The 24,441-nt window shown below is 43.2% G+C and overlaps 1 protein-coding gene across 1 annotated transcript; it reads left to right on the top strand.

Annotated features, from left to right (window-relative positions):
* Nucleotides 1-7,935: 7,935 nt before the first annotated feature.
* On the top strand, nt 7,936-18,252 carry LOC138949722 (zinc finger and SCAN domain-containing protein 22-like). The gene is made up of 4 exons (XM_070321517.1): nt 7,936-8,290; nt 11,428-11,536; nt 14,263-14,575; nt 15,470-18,252. Exons 1-4 carry the CDS (start codon nt 8,172-8,174, stop codon nt 16,441-16,443), a joined length of 1,515 nt encoding a protein of 504 aa, XP_070177618.1. The 5' UTR covers nt 7,936-8,171; the 3' UTR covers nt 16,444-18,252.
* The last annotated feature ends 6,189 nt before the right edge of the window (nt 18,253-24,441 follow it).

Raw genomic sequence — 24,441 nt, 5'->3', positions numbered from 1 at the left:
TATTCTGACACCGGACCAACAAGTCGTCATGAACAAAGGCTAAGGCCTTTTCCTCAAGCCTGTCCAGAAACGATTTCGCAGAGAAAACCTGCAGGTCCACAAATTTGTTAAGCACAATTCTCTCCTTTATCTCGTGGGGAACCGTGATGGAGAGAGGGCGTCCAAGGCCTGCCCCTTCTGGCTGGCAGACTGACTCGCTAAAGCTGACTCGAGAGCCCTAATGCAGGCTTCCGAATCCTGCCTAGCCTGATTGGCCGCCTCCTTTAAGGATCTTACCCTGTTAAAGAGACCCTCATCAGTACCTAGCTGTTGTCGAAGTTCAGGTTCCTGTCTGGTGGCGTCATGTGCCCCGTCAAACCAGGCTCCCTGGCTGTCTCTGTTGCTGCTGGGCACCTGGGCTGTCGCAGCTGTTGTTTCTGACCGGCGCTGCCTTTTTGCCCTGGCCCCACTCACAGGCAGCTCCTCCTGCAGCCTTGCGGGTCTGTTACCTTGGTTGGGCCTACGAGGTCGTCCTCTCCCAGACATCTTGCCTGTACCAACTAATCAATTAAACAATTCATAATAATAATAATAATAATACGAGAATTTATAACGCGCACATATCTCACCACAAGGCGACTCAAGGCGCACTCATACACAATCTTTTGCATTAACAACTCAAGCATACTCAAATACACTTACACATCAATTACATCAAGATGACAAGGCGACAACACAGAGACACGGCCCTCAAAAGTAAGCATGAAAAAAAGCACAGTCATGGCTATTTTCAACTGATCTGATTAGGCTGGCGGGTGAAATGGGTGGGGGTGGGGGGGGGGGGGGGGGAGGGTGTAGTGGGGCACAGTAGTCTTGAGGATTATTTAGGGAAAAGAAAAGTCTTGAGACCAGATTTAAATGCTTCTAAAGACTGTTGTTGCCGGAGGGGGAGAGGTAGTGAGTTCCAGTTGGTGGGGGCTTGAAAGGAAAAGGAGCGTTGGCCTGCAGTTTTGAGCTTTGTGTGAGGTATGTTGAGTTTGAGGTTGTCGTTTGAGGAGCGGAGTGGTCGAGAAGGTTGATAGAGTGAGAGGGAATCAGAGAGATAGGAAGGAGCAAGCTTGTTGAGGCATTTGTATGTGAGAATGTTGAGCTTGTTGAGCGACACACACCCCTCTGCCTTGGGTTCTGTGTGGTGTTCTTTCGCTCCGCTGGTGGATTGGGCCTGCTAGGGGGAACCGCCACGGCTGCTTTGAAAAAGCTGCAGCCATAGCTGATTGTCAATCATTCCCCCAGGGGCGTGTGGGGTCAGCCTCCAGGCAGTTTTGAGCTTTGTGTGACTGGTATGTTGAGTTTGAGGTTCTTTCTTTCTTTATTTGGTGTTTTACGTCGTTTTCAACCGTTCAAGGTTATATCGTGACGGGGAAAGGGGGAGAGATGGGATAGAGCCACTTGTTATTTGTTTCTTGTTCACAAAAGCACTAATAAAAAAATTGCTCCAGGGGCTTGCAACGTAGTACAATATATTACCTTACTGGGAGAATGCAAGTTTCCAGTACAAAGGACTTAACATTTCTTACATACTGCTTGACTAAAATCTTTACAAACATTGACTATATTCTATACAAGAAACACTTAACAAGGGTAAAAGGAGAAACAGAATCCGTTAGTCGCCTCTTACGACATGCTGGGGAGCATCGGGTAAATTCTTCCCCCTAACCCGCGGGGGGGTACTCATTTATGGCTAAAGCCGAAATGTATTTTATGTTTGTGTAATGTCAATATCTGTTCTAAGTTAAATGTTGAGATGCACATGTCCAGTCACCCGTAGATCCTAAGCGCGCTCAGCCGTCTGTGTCCATGTTCTGACTAGTCTTTGATCCTTTGAACCTAAGCCGCTCTCCTAGGAAGAGACGGGTAGCCGCTGGTCTGCATGTGGTCAGTTGCATAACTTTTATGGCCTAACCGGGAGCTATAGCTTCCCGGAGGATGTTCTTGCCATGTCTTTTGACGCGCTACGATCAAAGCCTCATTAAGAGTTAATTCCTTTGTCGGATCGGGTGGATCGAATGCCTGCTCCCCGTCCCGGGCGGTCGGGCGGCCGTAAAAGTACAGGCCTGTAGTTGAAAATGTTACTTGTGTGTTAATATGGCTAGCAAACTGACATCACTGATCATGTAGATGAGACTTTTCATTTGCAAATGATGTACTTTTAGTTTTATGAATACATGCAGCTATAAAATCTAACCATCATTTCAACACTCACCATGTGAATGTTGCTGGGTCATGCACCATGCTAGAGGTGGTTCTTCGGCAATGTCGATCTCTATCTTGACCTCTGGCTCTTGTGAATGTTGCTGTGTCGTGCACTGTGGCACTGATTGTCTCCCAAGTAGTGGTTCTTGTGTATCTCTTTCTGTCTCGACCTCTATCTTCACTGTTCGCTCTTCTTCCTCCATCCTGTCACAGCCGCTCACTGTCTGTCTGGCTTGGCTTCTTTCCACTGACTGCGGTTGTTGCTGTGTCATGCACCATGCCAATGGCGGTTCTTCAGCAACGTCAATCTCTATCTTGAACTCTGTCTCGTGTGAGTGTTTCTCTGTCTCCATCCTGACACAGACGCTCACTGTCTCTCTTGATTGGCTTCTGTCCACTGACAGCTGCAACAATCACAGTCATGGTTCATTTAAACAATGTGCTGGCACCAACTGAGACAGAATTTCTCTCCTTGAAACATTTATTTCAAACAGATGATCTTGCAAAGTTGCATAGGAACCTGACACAGGAGAAACCTGACACAGGAGAAACCTGACACAGGAGAACCCCTTGTTCTTCCTCTTTACAGACCAGCTTTTCTTACATGTTCTGTTCACAACGTTACCTTCATTTTATTATTAAGATACACCCTCCTTTTTAAAACCAGATTGTCTCAGATTTGTTACTGTCTTAAAAAAGGGGTTCCAATATGGAGTTACCAGCCAGGATTGCTACAGCAACGCTGAGGCTTCTCTCTACACCTTTTCTCCAAGTCCCCCTACCCACATTATGAAGAAAATGTAAAGAGGGGGGATGAGATGGGTACTTAAGGCTGTAGGTTACTTCTGCAACTATGTTGGGGATAGCCTCCCTTATCGGATATAGAACGCTTTGGTGCCTCCAACATACATGGTTCTGCATGTTGGGGCCAATGATATTGGGTTGCTCAACACCTTTCAGTAACTTTAACGATATCTGCAGGATCAGTAACTTCAACGATATCTGCAGGATCCTCTCAGGATTGAGCCCTTACAAAAGGCCATGTTGTTGTGGTCTGGTTCAGTGGAGGAGGGTCCTGTGGCTGCACCATTACCGACCTGTATCCATTGCTAGTCTTTCTCACCCTGTGAGAGCCAGGGGTTGGCGTGCTAAACAGAGTGATTTGGTTGGTGTACACCACCAGATTACTTCTGCAAGTATAGTACGTAATGGGCAAAACAGAGCTGAGACGTCAGCCAGGGGCCTGCTGATTTGCTGGTACAGATGAGGGCATTTGGATACAGAGAAGCGGAGGGGGTGCATTTCAAAATTAGGTGTTTAAAAAAGTGGTCAATTACTGCCTGTGGTTATGTCCATCTCCCCACTCTGCGCCCGATTATGCCAAAAAGTAATAACCTGATAGAACAGCAATAGGTTTGTTCTGAACTTCTGTATTTGTGGCAGAGGAGTAGTGACTCAGAACAGCTCAATGTTTGGTTGTACATGGATAGACATTTTTACCCTGGTCAGGGTTTTGTGCTTAAAGAGGAATGTACAGCAGCAAGTGTTGCTAGTGGAATTTTGAACCCCCAGTCAGGGGAGTTTGTTGATGTGTGGATACACATTTATTTTTTATTTTATTTATTTACGAGGATTTATATCGCGCACGTATCTCACCACACAAGGCGACTCAAGGCGCATGTTACCTATTAATGCCGTGTGAGATGGAATTTTTTACACAATATATCACCCATTCACATCGGCCAGTAGATCGACTGCCTTTAGGCGCTGCATCCACCTGTGTATATATATACCAGCTCAATAAATGTTTGAACTGTTACTACCAGTGTTAAGTCTTAGATTGTGCGGTATGGGGATGGAAGTGTGTGTATATGTGTAAATATGTGATAAGTGGTGTCTCGACATAAATAGCAGCAGATAGAACTGCATGTCATAATCATGTAATTTATTTTCTTCTTGTCTGGCTTTATTGACTGCATGCCGATCATGTGACTTTTCACTGTACATAACACAGCTCCCACTCTCCCTCACTAATGCCTACCCCAAGCCTTACAACTGATGCTTGGAAATTGTGTGGAAGAGTACACCTCTGTATTTCTCTACAATGCTCTTCCTGCTGACATGCAGTGACACCGGACACCCCACAGAGTTTAGCCAGCTACCCCTCCACCACCCCCACCTCCCTCTCTCTCTCACTCACTCCAGCCATGTACTGTTTGGGGCTGTGGCCAGAGAGGCCAGCTGCACTGTTCACTCAGAGCAAAACCAGTTGACTGTGTCGTAACCTATGACAAAGCAAGACACTCACTGGTCAAGGCTGAGGGGAAACAAGAGTATCTTGTCAATGAAAGAGGTTACACACGATGGTGAGAACTGTGGCCGGTTTTTCACTCTCTTTCGCTCAGGACCTTCATCGACTGTGGTTTCTGTTGTTTACATCCAACGGACAAGAATAAAGAGCACAGTGCAGTTTCATGTTGGCATCTTCGCATGTTCCATGTACTCCACTCCTGACCAAAACTAGCCCCCCTCCTGATGGGTACACGTGCACTCAAGTTCTCAGTGACTGTCATCATGCCATTGCGGCTTTGATCTTTGTGCCAAGAGCCGGACTGCTCTGTTATCGATTTTGTTGTGGTGAAAATTTGACGATGGTCTGTCCGTACATTGGAGGTATGACCTGCTGTTGGGACCAAAAATGAGTGTCCGCGTCCACGTTTTGCAGGTGTACGTTTAAGGGGGGGGGGGGGGGGGGCAAATATAGAAGGAAAACACTCCGTGCCGAGAAAATGTGTCCGTACATGTCAGGTGTCTGCTCACGCCGGGGGTCGTACATTGCAGGGACTGCTGTAGCGGCAAGACGCAGCCAGGCTTTGATAGGCTGGTCATTATGACGTATTATCCGGTTGACCCAAACCCTAACCCATAAAAGTGCATCCTTTATTTCAACGCAAAGCATTTAGTGTGGATTTTCTTTATGAATCAGCCGACCTACACGCACATCCAAGGCAGTGTTTACATCCGATAAACCTGAAGCGGAAACACCGATCGTCATAATAACTAGCCAATCACAGCCTGGCTGCATCCTGCCGCTAGCCCCAAGTTTATTTTATTTATTTATTATGAGAGCTTATATAGCGCGAACCACAATTAACTGTGCTCTCCGCGCTTTACATATTAATTTCTTCGGTTCGAATTCGATAAAAGTGACTTGTACTTGTAGTTGTAAAATTTTATTATTATGTCACAAATAAGTTCAAAATGCTACTGGATTTTATTCTGTGACTGTCCAAGGTTAAATTTCAACATTACAACTTGAATGTATGTTTGCAAGAGCAAGTTCTACGTGAGTAGAGGCTAAGATTGCAGCCGTAGAAAAACGGCCCAAAAGATGTAAACAAAAGGCACTGCGCCCAAACAAAATGGCGTTGCGCGACCCCTCGCTGTCGAAAACAAGTCTGTCACCACCCCTGCTTACCTAACAATTAAACATATTCCTAACTTAGTGCTTGCGGGAGCTCAACAGTACCTCATAAACCAGAGCAGACATTGGCTCAGAGCTTGTTTCCAATGCTACTTCTCTGGCAAGCACCATTCGCATTCGGCGTGACAATGATCAACAGATTTAGTGAGTCGGAGTTACTTCCCTTGCATTATCTTTCTACACCAAACTACGCAAAGACAAAAACCATTGATTGCCCAGGAAAGACAAATCTGGCTTCACCCGTTAAAATAACTTGTATGTAAGCGTGTTTGTGTAAGCGTATTTGTGTGTGTGTGTGTGTGTGTGTGTGTGTGTGTGTGTGTGTGTGTGTGTGTGTGTGTGTGTGTGTGTGTGTGTGTGTGTGTGTGTGTGTGCACATGTGACACTGACTGTGCACTGTTAGCGCTCTTACAGCCAAGTGCCCTAACAGACGCAGTTTTGCCTTTACAGCAAGTGCCCTTACAGCCAAGTGCCCCAACAGACTTTTGCCCTTACAGCAAGTGCCATAACAAACTTTCTGCGCCTTAGCAGACCGTCACGAACTTCTAGTCTACACAAACTACGCAAAGACAAAAACAATTGATTGCCCAGGAAAGACAAATTTGGCATCACCCGTTAAAATAACTTCAGTGTATGTAAGCGTGTTTGTGTGTGTGTGTGTGTGTGCACATGTAACAATGTGCACTTTTAGCGCTCTTACAGCCAAGTGCCCTAACAGACTTTTGCCTTTACAGCAAGTGCCCTTACAGCCAAGTCAGTGCCCCAACAGACTTTTGCCCTTACAGCAAGTGCCCGAACAAACTTTCTGCGCCTTAGCAGACGACACGAACTTCTGGTCTACACAGCTTATTTCAGTACATCTGACGGCGGCCATGTTCGAGTAAAACGTGGGGAAAGGTAAAAATAGACTAAAATAATACGGCTTCAGTTGTTACAGCACAAATCGTGTAAGTGCTCTTCGAAATGCCATCCAAATTAGACATATGAAAGCATGAAGTTAGAAGTTAGCAAGCAGCGCTATCAAAATCAAGTGACGAAAAGTATCCTTTTGTATGCGTTTTAGCAGAGATCTGTTTGCTACAGTATCTCCGACTGCCAGTATGCGACTCACCTTTACTCTCGCGCGTCGTGTCCACAATCATGGATGCTAGTGTGCCGCTAAGAATATTTGGATCGACGGCGTGAGCCTCTCGTCGCAAAATATATGGTGCGCCAAATTGATATTACTATCGTTAACAGTTATAAAGGGTTTTGAAACTATCGTTAACTGTTATATAGAGTTTCGAAACTATCGTTATCTGTTATAAAGAGTTTCGAAACTATCGTTAACTGTTATTTAGAGTTATATCAATAGCGCGTTTGTGCGCGCTATTGCCGCAAAACTATGAATAACAGATAACGAGGGTTTCGCAAAACGGCGGCATCATAACTCCCTTATCTTTTATTTCTGTGACTTAAAAATTGGTATAAAGTCAGATAATGTTGTGAAGATACTATATATACAAAAAATAGTACATGTACATGCTTTGAGTTTGGCCAGTAGCGCAAGGTAGTGGAAGGCCGCGTGCCGGGTCGCCGGTATTATTTAGTCAGACCAGGGACCTCTATCTAATATAGGTCTATGGTCAGACCGTGCAGCCCAGAGAGATTGTGTGAGTTTAATATAATCAGTTAAGACTGAGTAAAAAATTATTACAATCGATAGTTACCAGTGAAAAGTAATATCGGTTGTGTTTTTGTTGTTGTAAAATGTAAGATCTGAAACGTTAAAAATTACGTAAAATTGGTGCGTTTTGGTCGAGTGGGATGGGTCGTTGAACTGTGTTGTTACAGCCCGCCGAAGTCACGTTATCAAAAGCGTTTTTGCTTTTTGTAATTCGGTTGGTTTGGTGCGTTATACAATTCATCTGCTTTTTCAAGACTAAGCATTGATCACTTTAAAACACAAGGATCATCATAGGCCATCATGACTTGTATCATTTTACATCGCATCCTAAGAAAGAGCAGAATTCTCACTATGGGTGCGGTACATTTTTAGAATCGCGTAGCGCAAAGTTGGAATTCCGGCGGCCATTGTTGGAATTCCAACAAAGCGCAGGTCATTTCCGGAAAAGCGCCGATGACGAGATGGGTCGCAACAGGAATACCCCTCCCCTCCCCCCCTCCCCCCTCACCCCCCCCCCCCCTCCACGTATTGCTGCAGCTAACTCCAAGTACACCAGAATCTTCAAAAAGATGAAGGCGGGTGGAAACTAGAAGAAGAAGGGAAGTCATTCCGACTTCATTGAAGTTACGTACATCCGCTCGGAGAAAACATGGCGTCTGCCGAACTCCCGATTTTGTGATAAAACAGACAACCACTGACGGTTCACATTGTGCGTTGGCGAATTGTCCAGCTAAACAAACAATTAATCGTGGCCTGTCTTTCTTCAAGTAGCCAAGAAAGGTGTGAACGATGAGCGGAGAAGGCACAAGATCAAGCGACCAGACACACGACCAGACAGGGGGTCGGGTTCAACCCGGACACCTCTCACAGTTCTTCCCGACACTTTCTGCAATCTTGCTTAGAAACAAGTGAGCATTTGACAGTTTATTTTTAACACGCATTCAGCGACAACAAGCTGTGCAAAGTGTGAACTCTATTTCTTCTGTTCCCTTACGTGAGAGATCTGCTGGCCGATGTGAATGCGTGATGTATTGTGTAAAAAAATTCCATCTCACACCCCATAAATAAATCCCTGCGCCTTGAATATGTGCGCGATATAAATTGCATAAAAAAAAAATACAAATAAAAATCCCTGCGCTTAGAACTGTACCCAAGGAATACGCGCGATATAAGCCTCATATTGATTGAATGATTGATTGTTATTGTTAATGTTATGGCAAGCGATTCACAGAGGCGCGGCGATTCACAGAGCGCGGCGTGTTGTGCAGCGCGGCGATTCCCAGAGCGCGGCTATTGCTCTCACCAGCGCAGATTGTTGACGCGCTTTATTTTTGTACATGTATGATTATCAGCAACATTTTTAACAATTGATTGCACCTACCTCTATTATATTATCTCAAGTGAATCTATACACCAGTTAACAGTTGCAGCGCTTACATGGAACAAAGAAGGAACCCGAAAGAGGAGAAAAAACAAACACTCGAAAAAAAAACGATCTGCTCTGTGTTCAAATCAACCAGAAAAACAAGAAAAATTGCGTATTTGTGTGCCCGATGTAATCCTTAGAACCTTTACACTCTTTCTTTGGACACTCAAAAGCAACTTCAGGGCTGCAAGACTACAAAATTGCACTTTCTGCAGACTGAATATACGCATTCTAATCAACCGGGGAAACAAAACACGAAAAAAACGATCTGCGCATGCGCGAATTCCAAAATGGCTGCTGAAGTGTTAACTGGTGTTACACCGATTAACAGCGATTCTGCGGCACTGTACTCGGATACTTGTTTAAAAACGTCATCCCAGTTTAATAACTCAGCTGCTTTCCATATATAGTAGAAGCCATTGCAATGACATGTAGTGATATGACTGCCAAGTATTCAAGGCCGTAACTTAGGCACGCTTTACATCGGCGTAGCGATATATGGTGAACTCAGTTGAAAGAGTGAGAGAGAGAGAATGGAGCTCTGTTTTTTGTTTTATTGAGTTTTATTTCTCAAATAGATCAGATAGATGTAGCTGTTGTAAACTTTGCGATTGTGAAGAAAATGTAACAGCAGAATACATCGTGCGTCGTGAATTGCAGCGCTCCTCCTAGCGCCGCGCGTTGTAAATCGCAACGCTGCACAACGCGCCGCGCGCTGTGAATCCACTTCGTAATGTTATTGTAAAATTACTTCAATTGTAAGAACGACCTAGGTTACAGAAATCTTGATCTTGATCTTGATATATTACGCCAACAGGTCCCAAACTTGGGAATATTCGTTGGCGTATAAATTGGGGAGAGCACTTGGTGTTTTAATCAGCGGTTGGCAGTTTTCCTCTGAATTCGTTGACCGTTGACGACTGGATCATGTTGTCATCAAGGTCCCTGGTTACAGTTACGCTTCCACTATAGTTACAGAGCCAGCCTTATGTACACTGATGTAGTGGTAGCGAGTTCACACACTAATTTCAGCATGAATGAGTGAAAGATAGATCAGAGAAGAAAAGTGAAATATTTCAGTACTGTAGTGCTAGTGCTAGCGGGACATGCTGAGCTGGCCTCTTTTATACCTTCCAAAATCTACGCTCGGTGTCGTGAGTGAGTGCTGCTGGCTGGCAGCAGGTAAGTGGGTGGGGGTAACGAGGGGCAGGTGGGGGTAACCAAGTGCCTGCATCTGTGGGCGAGGACTGCCGTCCTGCTTCATTACACCTTACAGTCGATAAAAGTTGCACTTCGTTTAGTCATGTTTGATTAAAAGAGTTAAAACAAATTGTCTTGTATTTTCGTGTGTCACTGTCAGGGAATAAAGTGAGATGAAGGTTATGGAGGCATCTTAAACAGTCATTTGAGTCAATGGAAAGTTGTTCACATATGATGTGACCGAATGAGAAAGCTGGTCCAGGAAAAACTTCAGATACATACAGCGAAGTAACAAACTTAGTTTTCGTCTGAGACCAGCTTTTGCATTCAGCCTAGTTGATCTCATGTAAACTGCACACTGAATATCCCCCCTCCTTTCCTAAGATCTGAACATTGACTTTGCATTCGTGGGGTCAAGTTTGTTCAAAAACAGTAATGGTATTTAACATTGCTGCATGAAATGCTAAATCCTTCCCTTCTCATTCAAGGACGTAAACACTCGGTGCACTCACAAAGGAATCATCATTTGGGGTGAAGTCTTTGACATTTTACCACCAATGTCCTTCATTTGCGAGAAACTGACATGCTTTTCTCCCTCAAATAAGTGTACAATACAATTTAATGTTGACCAGGAAACATTTAAGTCTCGGGTATGCATTTATATTATTGCTTTCCCAAGCTATTGCATTTAAGTGCTTTTAGTTGCAGAGAAACCCCGTATACTAATGTTCTATTATTATTATTATAGTTATTATTATTATTTTCATTATTATTATGACATTATATATTACTACTATTATGAGTAGTAGAAGTAGTTTGTTTTTTATCAGTGTTCGTACAATAGAGGCATATTATGAAGCAGCTAATAATGATCTCCAGATCTGACACGGCTTGCAGGTTAATTACCCCCCGCGGGTTAGGGTGAAGAATTTACCCGATGCTCCCCAGCATGTCGTAAGAGGTGACTAACGGATTCCGTTTCTCCTTTTACCCTTGTTAAGTGTTTCTTGTATAGAATATAGTCCATTTTTGTAAAGATTTTAGTCAAGCAGTATGTAAGAAATGTTAAGTCCTTTGTACTGGAAACTTACATTCTCCCAGTAAGGTAATATATTGTACTACGTTGCAAGCCCCTGGAGCAAATTTTTGATTAGTGCTTTTGTGAACAAGAAACAATTGACAAGTGGCTCTCTCCCCCCTTTCCCCGTCGCGATATAACCTTTGTGGTTAAAAACGACGTTAAACACCAAATAAAGAAAGAAAGAAAAGCAGGTTAATTACATTTCTAATTATTTGTGTGTTTGATGCACTGCAGTCTACATAGCACATGTATGCAGAATTTCAACAGAGGCATGAAATACACATAAAATGGGTATATATTTTGTGTTTGGGTTCATTTTGTTTACCTTTTATTTGCAGCGTAAACAACGGCTGCAGGAAACTCATACCAGGAAGTTTGCCACCTCTGGGTATGCCACTGCCAGTGAGATATGTTTCTACGCCACAACTACAGCCTCAGAAACCACATGTAAGAGAATGATTACATTTTTAATTTTATGATGCTTGACATCATTTGTTTTCTGTTTGCATTTTGATCCACTGTATTTTGTACTCTGTGGGAGCGGAATCTTCCCATCATTATATAGAGCTTAAACAATGACCACGAGTTGATTACTGGAAAATAAACCACGAGTGGGTATTTGCAGCCGCTTGGTGAATTACCAAGCGGCTGCAAATACCCACTCGTGGTTTATTTTCTAGTAATCAACGAGTTGTCGTCATTGTTTAAGCTATTTATACAACGAACAACACGGGTCGAACATGCAGTCATGCAGACGACATTTTCATTTCAGCCTAATCACTCAGAGTGTCAAATGCGCGTCATTCAAATAGTCCCTATTCTTTTACTTTATTCTTAGTCTCCGACTCCCGTCGCGATATAACCTTGAATGGTTGAAAACGACGTTAAACACCAAATAAAGAAAGAAAGAAAGTCTCCGACTCGTCGGCATTATACTTGTCTCGTCTAAATATCGGACCCTTTTGCTACGATTAAAACACATTAGCGTTTATATAGCTATTCTGACATTACATTCTGTGTTAAAATCATGTTTTTGTCAGCAACAAGGACCAGAATGGTCCATGTCGTTGACTGATTGCAGACGACGGTTCCCTTTCCGCATGAAGCCACGGAAATAACCGAACATTGAAAAACCCACGGACATGTATTTCGGAGAAAACTCGGGATAACCGGATGTTTAGCATTACGTCAATATGCTAGGAATCATATGACGTCATGACGTATCATGCTTGCCTACGTAGATTGTATGTTCGAAAGTCTGACTTCTGTTGTGAATTCGCGTGGTGAAGACTGCGGTAAATCTGTAGATGATAAGAGAACAAGGATTGTCTCAGAAGAAACGACTAAATGTTTCAGACCGGTAACTTCATTTCAACATTGCACTAAAGAATGGACGTTCTATGTGACAGGAGAGTTTGCTGATTTTGTGTTAAACATTGGAGAGATCGTCTGCTAGAATCAGAGATAGGTCGCTTCAGATTGCAGCTTCTGGAAATTTGCAAGGTTGGTTGCCTGTTAAAGAACTGGATTTTACATGTAATGTATGTCATGTACAGTAAGCAACAACAAAAACACACACAAAGCAAATGGCATCGTCTGTCGACTAGTCACAGAAACAAACCTGGCGAGGTATGCAGTGTACTGTATACACGTCAGCCATTGTTGTTACAGTTTTGAGTCAACGTTGTATTCTTCCGCCACAGGGTCCAATCGTCTGGGTTTCAAATGATGTCATGTTCTAAAAATAAATTCTACTATTGATTATTTTTTAGCCCTCTTTATTCTTACTTCGAATAATCCACGTGTGATTTTGGTGTAATCAAAGTAGTTTGTTCTAATTTCTCACTTGTCTAAAAATAATCAACTAGATTTAATCCACCCCTCGGTTGCATTACGGGAGTTGTATAAAACCATGTTGCATTTGTGTGACAATTTGTTATTCTCTTTGAGACTAAAGTGAAAATATCAAAACATGCAACAGTGAGCGGGTTTCAGATTCACAGTATTTTGACTCTGAAGTTTTCAGTTTAATTTAATTGTCCTTATTTGAGTCCTTACTGAACTTTCAGTGCCAAAACTTTGTGCAGTGAATTAACTTTGTGAAGTAGACTTTGCTATGTTGACTTGGCCTATTGATATCAGGCTTCAGGTAATATTGTATGTGAACAGAAACACTAATGTTGTGACATCACCATAATTTGCACAATAATCAATAATCAAATGACCCAGCTATCTAGCACAACACCTGCAGTTGACAAGCCTGGGTTCTGAGTATTAAATCAAGAAAGAACTTAACATGGAAGATCTCTACTTCAGGCTTTCGGAGCAAAATTCAGGAATGATGCGGTTGTAAAGTACAAGAATTTCCACCAGGGAATAAAGTCTGTCCTTAAAACACATCAACTGAGCCCCTGGTGAAACTTGTCTGTGAAGAACAATGCAGGCAGAATCCTTTGCAGCTTGTGATACATTGCAAGACGTGGCAAGCAGCTCAGTGTTGCAGCAGGCATGCGGTTGGCAATCCCCTTGCTACATGATGTCTGATTCGTGGTCCAAACCAACTTGTCTGTGCATGACAGCAATGCAGACAATTATAAATGCACACACCATTTTGTTATTAACCTTCACCAGATCATGCTTCGGACAACACGGTCCGGATGATGTGGCCGGGTCATGTACAACACATACTTTCCAAAGAAGGATTCAACGTAAAAAGTATGGGTCGTATACGACCCACGCCATCCGAATAGGGATAAACGTTTTGCCGCCTCTTTTCAAAGTATGTGTTGTACATGACCCACGCCATCTGAATAAGGATAAACAACGTAAAATTCCTAACGTAATTCCATATGGGTCGTCCACCACCCACATCATCCGGACTGTGTAGTTCAAATTACGTCATCGTTTATTTGTTTGTTTACAAAAATAATTTTTCAAAAGTTGGGCAATGGGAAGGTCGTATAGTGATTGGAGATTACATGAAGTCTCAAATCAAAACTCATAATAGTTTCAGAGATAAAGATGATTTTGTTAGGCTACGGGTCGTCCACGACCCATAAAGCATGGTGAAGGTTAAAACTGTACATGTTGGTTTCCACTGACCATATGTATGCTGAAGGTTATCGGTATAGCATCCAGTTGTTTGAAGAAACCATCACCTTTTATTGTTTCAGCAGCAGTCAGAGGATAGAAGCCAAGTAAGACGGACAGTGAGAGGCTGTGACAGACTGGAGGAAAAAAAGACAGAGGTCACGACAGAAAGAGATACACAAGAACGACTACTAGTAAGACTACTAAGACTACCCGTGCCACAGTGCATGACAGGGCAACATTCACAAGAGCCAGAGGTCAAGGCAGAGGTCAAGATAGAGATCGACGTGGCGGAAGAACCACCACTAGCATGGTGCATGACACAGCAACATTCACATGAGACAGAGGTCAAGATAGAGATCGATGTTGCAGAAGAACCACAGCAACATTCACAAGGTGAGTGTTTAGATGATGGTTAGATTTTACAGCTGCATGTATTCATAAACATCAAAGTCATCATTTGCATCTAGATGATCACTGGTGTCAGTTTGCTAGCCATATAACCACACAAGTCAAACTTGAAACTACATAGCTGATGATGCAGAAGGGTCTAATTTAAAACAGAACGCAGTTTACAGTAGTCTCATGTAGGACACTAGATTGAGTGCTGTCTCTTTTTTAGCCAGGAATTTCAACCGGGCTCATTTCTGTAATCAGGAAAAATACCCCCAGGAAGTGCACTTACAGGAAAACTGCCCACTAAGGTTTAAATCAGATCACTTCTGAACTGATGAAGTTTTTGTCACTGTATGAATACCTATAGTGAGTCATGAAACCACCCATGCCCTCTGTTCACCACACAGAGTCAGTGTGTGTGGGGGTGGGGAGAGGGGTCACATTGTTAAAAAATATATGCAAGGATGATACCCGAAAGTGTGATTGATGCAAGGGAGAAGAACTCGAGAAGGGAGAGGGGATGGAAGAGCAAGAAAAGGGAGTGGGGAACATATGGAGCACAACTTTGGAGACTAAAACTCTGTTTCAATTTCAAATGTTCTCTCTACATAGTTGAAGTTCAAAGTACTCTTTCTGTTCACTGGTAGCATGGTGTCTGCTGATAAAGTACAACTTTCGTACACTGACTTGGCTAACATTGCCCCTCACGTGACAAAGTAAGCAAGAAGTATTTAACCTTCACCGTGCCTTCTGGGTCAAAGTAAAGTGGCGGCTTCTCTGAAACTATTTGTAGTTTTTGATTGAGACTAGATGTAATCCTCAAACAACAGTTGCTTGGTTCTGTCAAGTTGCTCACTACATGTACTACTGCTGTGTTTGTTTTGTGTGTTGCAGTGTCGGTCCAAGCAGACTTCACAACAGAGAGCACAGCAAGTATCATGAAGGAACAGACGACAAAAACTCAGGCTGAATTCTTTGACCAATGTTCTTCATCACAAGAGTCAGTGAAACATCACAACAGACAAGTGAGTGAACACATCAAGTCCGAGTCAAGAGATGCAGAAGACACAACAGTTGTGACGGGGGACACACAGTTCATTCCAACACACCAAGATGAAGGAGCCGGTGCTGAATCAAGCGCAATGGCAAGAGACGACACTGCACAGCTGACAAGGTCACCTTGCAACAGTCAAAGTCCTTCATCACAAGATGACCTATCTTCAGAGGAAAGCAGCACTGGATTGGATCACCTCACCATACGTCGGTCAAACAGTTTGAAGGGGGAAAGTTTACAGAAAGAGATGAGAACACAAGCAGAGAACAGCACAGGACAAAACAAAAGAGAAAGAGGACACAAAACACCGAAAGGAAATTCCTGCACACAGTGTAATGCTTCTTTCAGAAGGCTTCATGATTTGAAACAGCATGTGGTAACTCACACAGATGTAAGGCCACATAGATGTGCACAGTGTAATTCATCTTTCTGTTATCCTTCACAATTAAAGCGGCACATGTTCACTCACACAGGTGAAAAGCCATATAGTTGTGCACAGTGCAGTGCATCCTTCAATCGGCCTTCTGTGTTGAAGCATCACATGTTCACTCACACAGGTGAGAGGCCATACAGATGTACACATTGCAGCGCATCCTTTGCTCTCCATGCTGTCTTGAAGCGACACATGTTCACTCACACAGGTGAGAGGCCATACAGATGTACACATTGCAGCGCATCCTTTGCTCTCCATGCTGTCTTGAAGCGACACCTGATAATTCATACAGGTGAAAGACCACATAGATGTACACAATGCAGTGCATCCTTTACTCGGCCTTCAACATTGAAGCGGCACATGGAAACTCACACAGGTTAAAAGCCATACAAATGTGCATTAGGTAGTGCATCCTTCCAGGTTAAAGCAGCGCATGGTCACTCATACAGGGGAAAGGCCATATAGATGTGCACATTGCAGTTCCTCCTTTGCTCTCTCTACCAACTTGAAGCAGCACATATAATATGCTAACTCATACAGAAGAAATGGGAAAGAGAAGAGCACAGAAATATGTTCCAGATGATATCACCATCAACACTGAAGCAGAGAAGTACATGAGAACTGGTTGAGATGGTGATATGCACCTACAGTCAAGTCAGTTGGTCACCTAGCTGGCGCAGACTATCTCGTGTGTTGAAAGCTCACTGAGTTGGTCACCTGGGCACAGACTATCTCGTGTGTTGAAATCTCACTCAGTTGATCACCTGGGCACAGACTATCTCGTGTGTTGAAATCTCACTCAGTTGATCACCTGGGCACAGACTATCTCGTGTGTTGAAATCTCACTCAGTTGGTCACCTGGGCACAGACTATCTCGTGTGTTGAAAGCTCACTGAGTTGGTCACCTGGGCACAGACTATCTTGTGTGTTGAAAGCTCACTCAGTTTGTCATCTGGGCACAGGCTTTTGTAACCGGAGCCCTAGAGGGTCCGTATCCTCATTAAAGTTCGCAGGGGGAGGCTGAAGATTGCCGAGAAGAGCAACTACTCTTTACTCTGGCCCTATGTAATGTTGCACAATCAGTTAGTCTAAACCTGTATGCCTCGTGTTGTGTTCAAATCCATGTGGTTATTGTGCTTACATTACTGGCTGACCTCGGTGTTCAGAAGAAACAGATAGAAGTGACAGAGAGTACGATTTGCCTTCAGCATGGAGGAAAGAGATAAAGTGAGAGTGAAAGGGAGCGTGTGAGCTTTTCAGCACAACCACTACTAACGTGACTTGCAGCGGTCACTGATAGTATAAAAGGGGCTAGCTCTGCAAGGAGGGGGGGGGGTAACACTGAAGAGGGCAGGTGGGGGTGACTAGAAGAAAGGTGGGGTGACCGAGTCCTTGCAACTCTATGCTAGTAAGGCCCTCCTGCTCCACTTTCTAGTGTGTTGAAAGCTTGCTTACTCAGTTGGTCACCTAACACAGGGCTCCCCAAAGTGCGCGTCCCTGCGTCCTATATGCACTAGAAGCCGAAATCCCTCATTAAAAATTCATGGAGGGGGCCCCGGGACGCACTGTAAACTTAAAAAGAGCTGGTCATTATCATAGGAGACACAGACAGTTCTGACAGGTAAACCACAGGCAACTCCAGCACACAGATGATGAAACACATTTCGAGTCTGAGTGTGCTCTTGAGTGTGATGCAATTTGATGCAGGACATCTCAATGTATATAATGCGGCTTTGATGCCAACAGTATGGTGCATCTTTGTGTTGTGTCAGCACAGAACTCTTGTAGGAAAAATGCCATACATTTACTCATCTTGAGTGAAATTTTTCTTTTAACGTAGTTGGCCATTTTATATTGCATGTGATATTTAGGAGAAAAATTACAGAGACGTGCCGAAGTGTGCGAACAGACCAACATACGTACACGTCAGACGTGTCGCGCTCTGGTGCTGGAGTGACAGGGATTGAATGACAGAGAAATAGCTGTCTTACAACATGTTGAGTTTAATTTGTTTCAGAATTGTGACAAGCCAGTACATGTAGCATGATGGAAGACCTGAAGTCTTAAAATGGTGCTGCATATATGTCTTCCAGTGGCGGGTGTGTTTGTGAGAACATGTGTGTGTGTGAGAGAGAAAGAGAGAGAGAGAGAGAGAGAGAGAGAGAGAGAGAGAGAGAGAGAGAGAGAGAGGAGAGAGGGAGAGAGATTGCTGCAATATCGTTTATAAAAGTGTGAACATGTTAGACAAAAGGCATAAGGTGTGTGTGTGTGTGTGTGTGTGTGTGTGTGTGTGTGTGTGTGTGTGTGTGTGTGTGTGTGTGTGTGTGTGAGTGTGAGAGAGAGAGAGAGAGAGAGAGAGAGAGAGAGAGAGAGAGAGAGAGAGAGAGAGAGAGAGAGAGAGAATAAAAATGTTGGACAAAAGGCAACACTGTGATATGCTTTTTTTCTGAAAGGTTTGTATTGGACATGGAGTATATATTTCTTGTCTATTTGCTTGTATGGTTTCCACAACTGATATTCATCATCATAATTATTATAATTACATGTAGCAAGGACAAATCAATAAATGCATCTTGCATTTTCAACTTCCTCAGTTGTTATTTATGATGTTGAGTTTGTCTTTGTTTTAGAATAAAAGTACGCATTTGATATTTCACAAAACAAAAACAAAAAATATACATATATGTGTAACTTCATATTTATTGAAAAGCACAAAGCAAATTAATTCTCCACTCTCACTTGACATTTACCACAGTTGCTGACTTTGAGATCCATATCACTTTGAAGCCCATTCACACTTGCATGCTTGAAGCATGGTCTTTTTTTTCTCCACAAAAATACTTTGACACACTCAGACAAAAACAAACAAACACATGCACACGTACCTTCTTGCTAGTCTGCACACACAACCACCCAAGTTCGCATACTAATGCAATACACATGCTTGCGTTCCTGTTTATGCACACACACACATGCACGCACGCACACACACACCATACCAAAAAGGCACCTACACACACACACCTCTGTTTGATGGCTTGCACACCTGCAATACTTTACACACGAACACACACACACAGAGTAACACACACACACAGAGTAACACACACAAAGTAACACACACACACACACAGAGTAACACAAACACACACAGTGTAACACACACACACACACACACACACACACACACACAGAGAAAAGCAGCAGTGGTCAAAAAGTAGTGTTGACGAGCCACTGTTGTGTACTCTAATGTCTTTTGCCACCTGCAAAGTCTTTTGACATCCATCTTGAACACACGGCCAGTACAACTGGCCTTGACACGGAACGATCCAAGGGGGGCAATCTCAGTCATCTGAAAGAGGGAAATCCAAACGCAATCCGCCTTGTTCGGTTTTATGGGCTTGGACGATAGAGAAAAATAAGAAAAGCAAAAGCTGGAGTCCATTCTGGACGAAACTGCTATCAAGAACGCAGAATTGATTTTTTCTGAGTTTTTTTTTTTTGGCCGTAAGCGCCATTTCTCATTTCGAATTTCTCATAACTGCTGTTCACAATGCGAGGCCGCAGTGAAACCAACAAAGGGGCCTCACTCTGGAAGAGTTTCCTGCTCCGATAAACATGGCGCTTACGGCAACAACAAAAAAACTCAGAAAAAATCAATTCTGCGTTCTTGATAGCAGTTTTGTCCAGACTGGACTCCAGCTTTTGCTTTTCTTATTTTTCTCTATCGTCCAAGCCCATAAAATCGAACAAGGCGGATTGTGTTTGGATTTCCCTCTTTCAGATGACTGAGATTGCCCCCCTTGGATCGTTCCGTGTCAAGGCCAGTTGTACTGGCCGTGTGTTCAAGATGTTTGACATCAAGCTTGGGAATGGCAATGCTTCCGGGCTACCTTCACCAGCGTTACTGAGCGTAACGCCCCTCATGCAAACATCAGCTGAGTCGCCATAAGACAATTGCTCACAGAATAAGCACCATCATTCACAGAAAGGTCCACACTTGGTTGGAAGTCTTGTCACTCTAGTAGCTCCCTGTCCGGATAACTCCAGTGTAAAGCACATCATGCAAACATCTGCTGAGTTGCCACAAGACAGTTGCTAACAGAATAAGCACCATCAATCACAGAAAAGTCCACACTGTTGGAAGTCCTGTCACTCTAGTAGCTCCTTGTCCAAACGTCTTGCCTCCTGGAGAGGAAATAGAAACAGAAAAGAAGAGAATTTAGAGACGTCAAGAGTGGTGTACAACATATATTACAAAACTGCATGTACAGTCAGTGTTGTTCCCAAACGAAGAGGACAACAGGTCAGTTGGACCTAGACTGACAATATACAGGTACAGGTCTTAATGTCCTGGGCCCATATTCTTGCAAAACTCTTGTGACTGCGGATTTCCGTCCGAAACCGTAACTTGAACACTTCCTATTAGATTGTCCAAATTAATCAATCAATATGAAGCTTATATAGCGCGTATTCCGTGGGTACAGTTCTAAGCGCTTGTCGCGAAGCACGTCAAGAAACCATACATACCCTCCCTAACCACAGTATTCACCTCCCCCACCTTCTAAATGGACTGACACTGTGACAGACAGTATTCTCTAGATTTGAACAGCCGGGAACATTTTTTCCATAGTACACTCGTTCATTGAACGTTCAGGCCGCTTTGGGCAAACCGGAATGTATTGCGATTCTCTAGCCACTCTAGAAACCTTTTTCTGTCCAATCCCCGAAACATGTCTAAGGAAAGGAAACAATAGTCTCCTGTCCGCCCAGCGACCTTCCCCTTGACCCTGCTTGTGACCTCGATGTTTTTTGCCCCCGCAAGGGGTACGGTACTCTCTAAGCACCCAAAACCTCAAAGAGAGATAACTGGCGGAAACCTTCCTATTGTAGTCTCCTGTATGACGGCTTACTAGTGCCAAAACCTCATAATTATAACTATCCTTGATAATTACCATTTTCACGTGTTAATTACTCATTTTCCCCGGAAAATTACTAATTTTTCCGGAAAAATTACTAACTTTCACCTGTTAATTACTAATTTTTAGTTTTGGCTCACTTCCTGACGGATTGCTAGTGCCGAAACTAAAATTTAGTAATTTTCCCGTGAAAATTAGTAACTAACAGATGAAAACAGTAACTGACAGCGTTAATTAGTAATTATCACGTGATAATGGGTAACACCAGGTTTTGGCACTAGTAAGCCGTCATACTCCTGTCCGCCCAGCCGACCTTCCCCTTGACCCTGCTTGTGACCTCGATGTTTTTTGCCCCCGCAAGGGGCACGCACCCAAAACCTCAGAGAGATAACTGGCGGAAACCTTCCTATTGAAAAACAACAATAACAGCAGACTGAATAATCTTTATAGTTTATTATTTTATTTTCCTTGTCTACTCCACTGGTCGAAACTGGGGGGTGGGCGTTTACTAGGTACTATACCATGTACACCTGCATGCAACTGAGGTTTAAAAAAAAAAAGAAAAAAAAGTCTCCCCGTGTTTTTATTTCATTCAGTTTGTTTGGGTTGTTGCTATTGACTTTGAAACTGACACGCCGGCGAAAACGCCGGTAACGCGTGCGCAGAGAAGAGCAAGCACTGGTGTGTACACACACATATTATGTGTGATATGGTGCAAGTGTTGGACCCGCTGATTCGTGCGACCTGGAATAGTGTGCGCACCCACAGAACTTTGTATGTGAAATAGGATTGTGAGAATCCAGAATAAACTTGTAACCACTGTATTGTGAGTTGGCAAGTGAAGATAACCAGCAAAGTGGTGTAGTAACGGATTGTGAGAATCCAGAATAAACTTGTAACCACTGTATTGTGAGTTGGCAAGTGAAGATAACCAGCAAAGTGGTGTAGTAACGGATTGTGAGAATCCAGAATAAACTTGTAACCACTGTATTGTGAGTTGGCAAGTGAAGATAACCAGCTAAGTGGTGTTGTAACGGATTGGATGAATCCAGAATAGATGTACGGCCACTGAAATGTGGGCCGACATGTGAATTATTCTAGTAGGCCCTATGTGTGATTCTTGAACGGAGAATCAGCAAGGACGACATCATCGAGGGAGAGACTTTCCTTTCATCTTACTCGAGATAATAATGTTATATTGGATGAAAGAGTCTTTGAGTGGATGAGATATTATACTGATATTTTGTTGTGATTGTTGGTTAATGTGTGATCACTTGAATACAAGTATGAGGGCAAAGCGGGGCAGGAATTGTGTTTAGCCTTTGTGCTTTGTTCGAGTATTGTGTGTGTGTGTGAGAAAGGAGTTTGTGAACAGAAATAACACACGCATTTTTCTGATAGGGTAGTTAACGACACACATACATACATCATAGTTTACACACAAGTACCAGCCGTAACACCCTTCCCGAACGCACGAAACTCACACACAAACAAAAATGATTACGCTTTCACTTCGAGTCGTGCAACCCGTGACAAACTCAAAATAACCATTCACCAACTTCGAGGAGCACTGTGCGTTATATTCCTTGTAGTATATAGTAGTAGTATGTCGTAGTAGTGGACTGTAAACAAGGGCGGATCAATTCACTTTGGAGGGGGGGGGGGGGGTTACAAAATGACTGCGAAGATACAAGTTGACGGCGCCTTTGGCGCCTAAGCCTCTAGGGGGGTCCGGGGGCATGCCCCCCCGGAAATTTTTTTATCCAAAGAAGCCTAGAGCTATCTGGTGCATCCTGAGCCAATAAATTACCTCTTTTTTTGGGGGGTGGGGGGAGGGGTTACGTAACCCGTGTAACCCCCCCCCCCCAGATCCGCCCTTGTGTAAATAATGATCGACCGGCGATTTGATAGAAGCTCCTGTGACCGTGACGTAATCTTCTCACGCGAGCTTTATCGATGTACAGTGTTTGCAACCACACACAAACAGACTTGGAAAGTACAGAATTTCTACCCGTCCAAAAAAATGGGGGCGACTATTGCACCCACCGTATTTTTGTTAGTATGGTCACAATTTTTGGTGAACTTCCATCTCCAACCGTAGCACGTAGCCGGGCACAAAGAATCCTTCTTTATCATGTATTATCGGTATGAAATGCGTTTGTGGGATACCTCCAGCTTCGCTGGGATAAACAAATGCCAAAGAGTAAAAACAATTTCGGACATACATAGAGATTTGAACTCGACTCCATCACGCAGCAGGCGAACGAGACGGAACCGTTCGGCCACAGAATCAGTTGAAAATAATCGATACTGTAATGCAGTAAACGCCTACTAAAGTGCAAAATTTTTATTCGCCTAAAACATGTGCAATAGTCATCTGGTAAATGTTCCGAAGACCGTTTTGTAAAATTTTGCGTGGCTGATTTTTTATTAAATAAAAACCGATTCCGCGCACCTGCTTCTGCGAGAGGCAGCTCCGATGCTAGTGACGGATCTGACTAATTACTACGCGACCACACGCGACCTTGCACTACCTTGCGCGACCTCAAACTAAAGCATGTACATGTAATATTTTTATATATAATTATATAGTATCTTCACAACAATGTCTGACTTTATACCAAGTTTTAAGTCAAAGAAATTAAAAATAACGGAGTTATAAGTCTTACGCGGACAGACTCAAATACCTAGACCTCCACTCTCTGAAGGGAAGGAGGACAAGGGGTGACCTAATACAAACATATAGAATTATAAATGGGGTGGATGACATTGACATGCACAAAATAGTATTCACATTCAAGCAGACAGACAACACCAGAAACAGCCACGGAAAAATCTTTGTTCAACACTGTAAGACTAACAAGCGCAAGTTTTCGTTTTCTCAAAGAGTTGCTAACAATTGGAATGCACTACCCGCTAACATAAAATTCGCACCCACAGTAGACGCCTTCAAAAACTTCTTGGACAATTCTCCAAAATTTCTTAACCTTTTTTACGACTTTGATTGAAAGCATTGAAAGAATAGGGATTTAGGCATGCAAAGTATCTGACAAAGAAGGGGCACCAATAAGGCCTCGCGGCCTTCGGCTAACAAATATAGCCGCCCCTATATACTACTACTACTACTACTACTACTAATGTATTTTGCGACGAGCTATCGAGCTAAAGTGAAATCATCGTGGTTCAGCGTCCGACCATTTTCGCATTGATTTAAGAACGCAGGCTCAACCTCAAACCTGCTCAAACTAAATAATATTCATGTAACATTTTATATATCTAGTATCTTCACAACATGATCATACTTTGAACCGAGTTTTAAGTCAGAGAAGTAAAAACAAAGTTAATTCTGATGCATTTTCAAAGAGCTAGCGAGCAAAAGTGCAAACATCGGATGATTTCACTTTAGCTCGATAGCTCGTCGCAAAATACATTATAACTCCGTTATTTTTAATTTCTTTGA

Source organism: Littorina saxatilis, linkage group LG16 (assembly GCF_037325665.1).
Source record: "Littorina saxatilis isolate snail1 linkage group LG16, US_GU_Lsax_2.0, whole genome shotgun sequence".
Taxonomy (NCBI): domain Eukaryota; kingdom Metazoa; phylum Mollusca; class Gastropoda; order Littorinimorpha; family Littorinidae; genus Littorina; species Littorina saxatilis.
The sequence above is the reverse complement of the archived record's forward strand: the minus strand, read 5'-3'. Positions and strand labels throughout refer to the sequence as shown.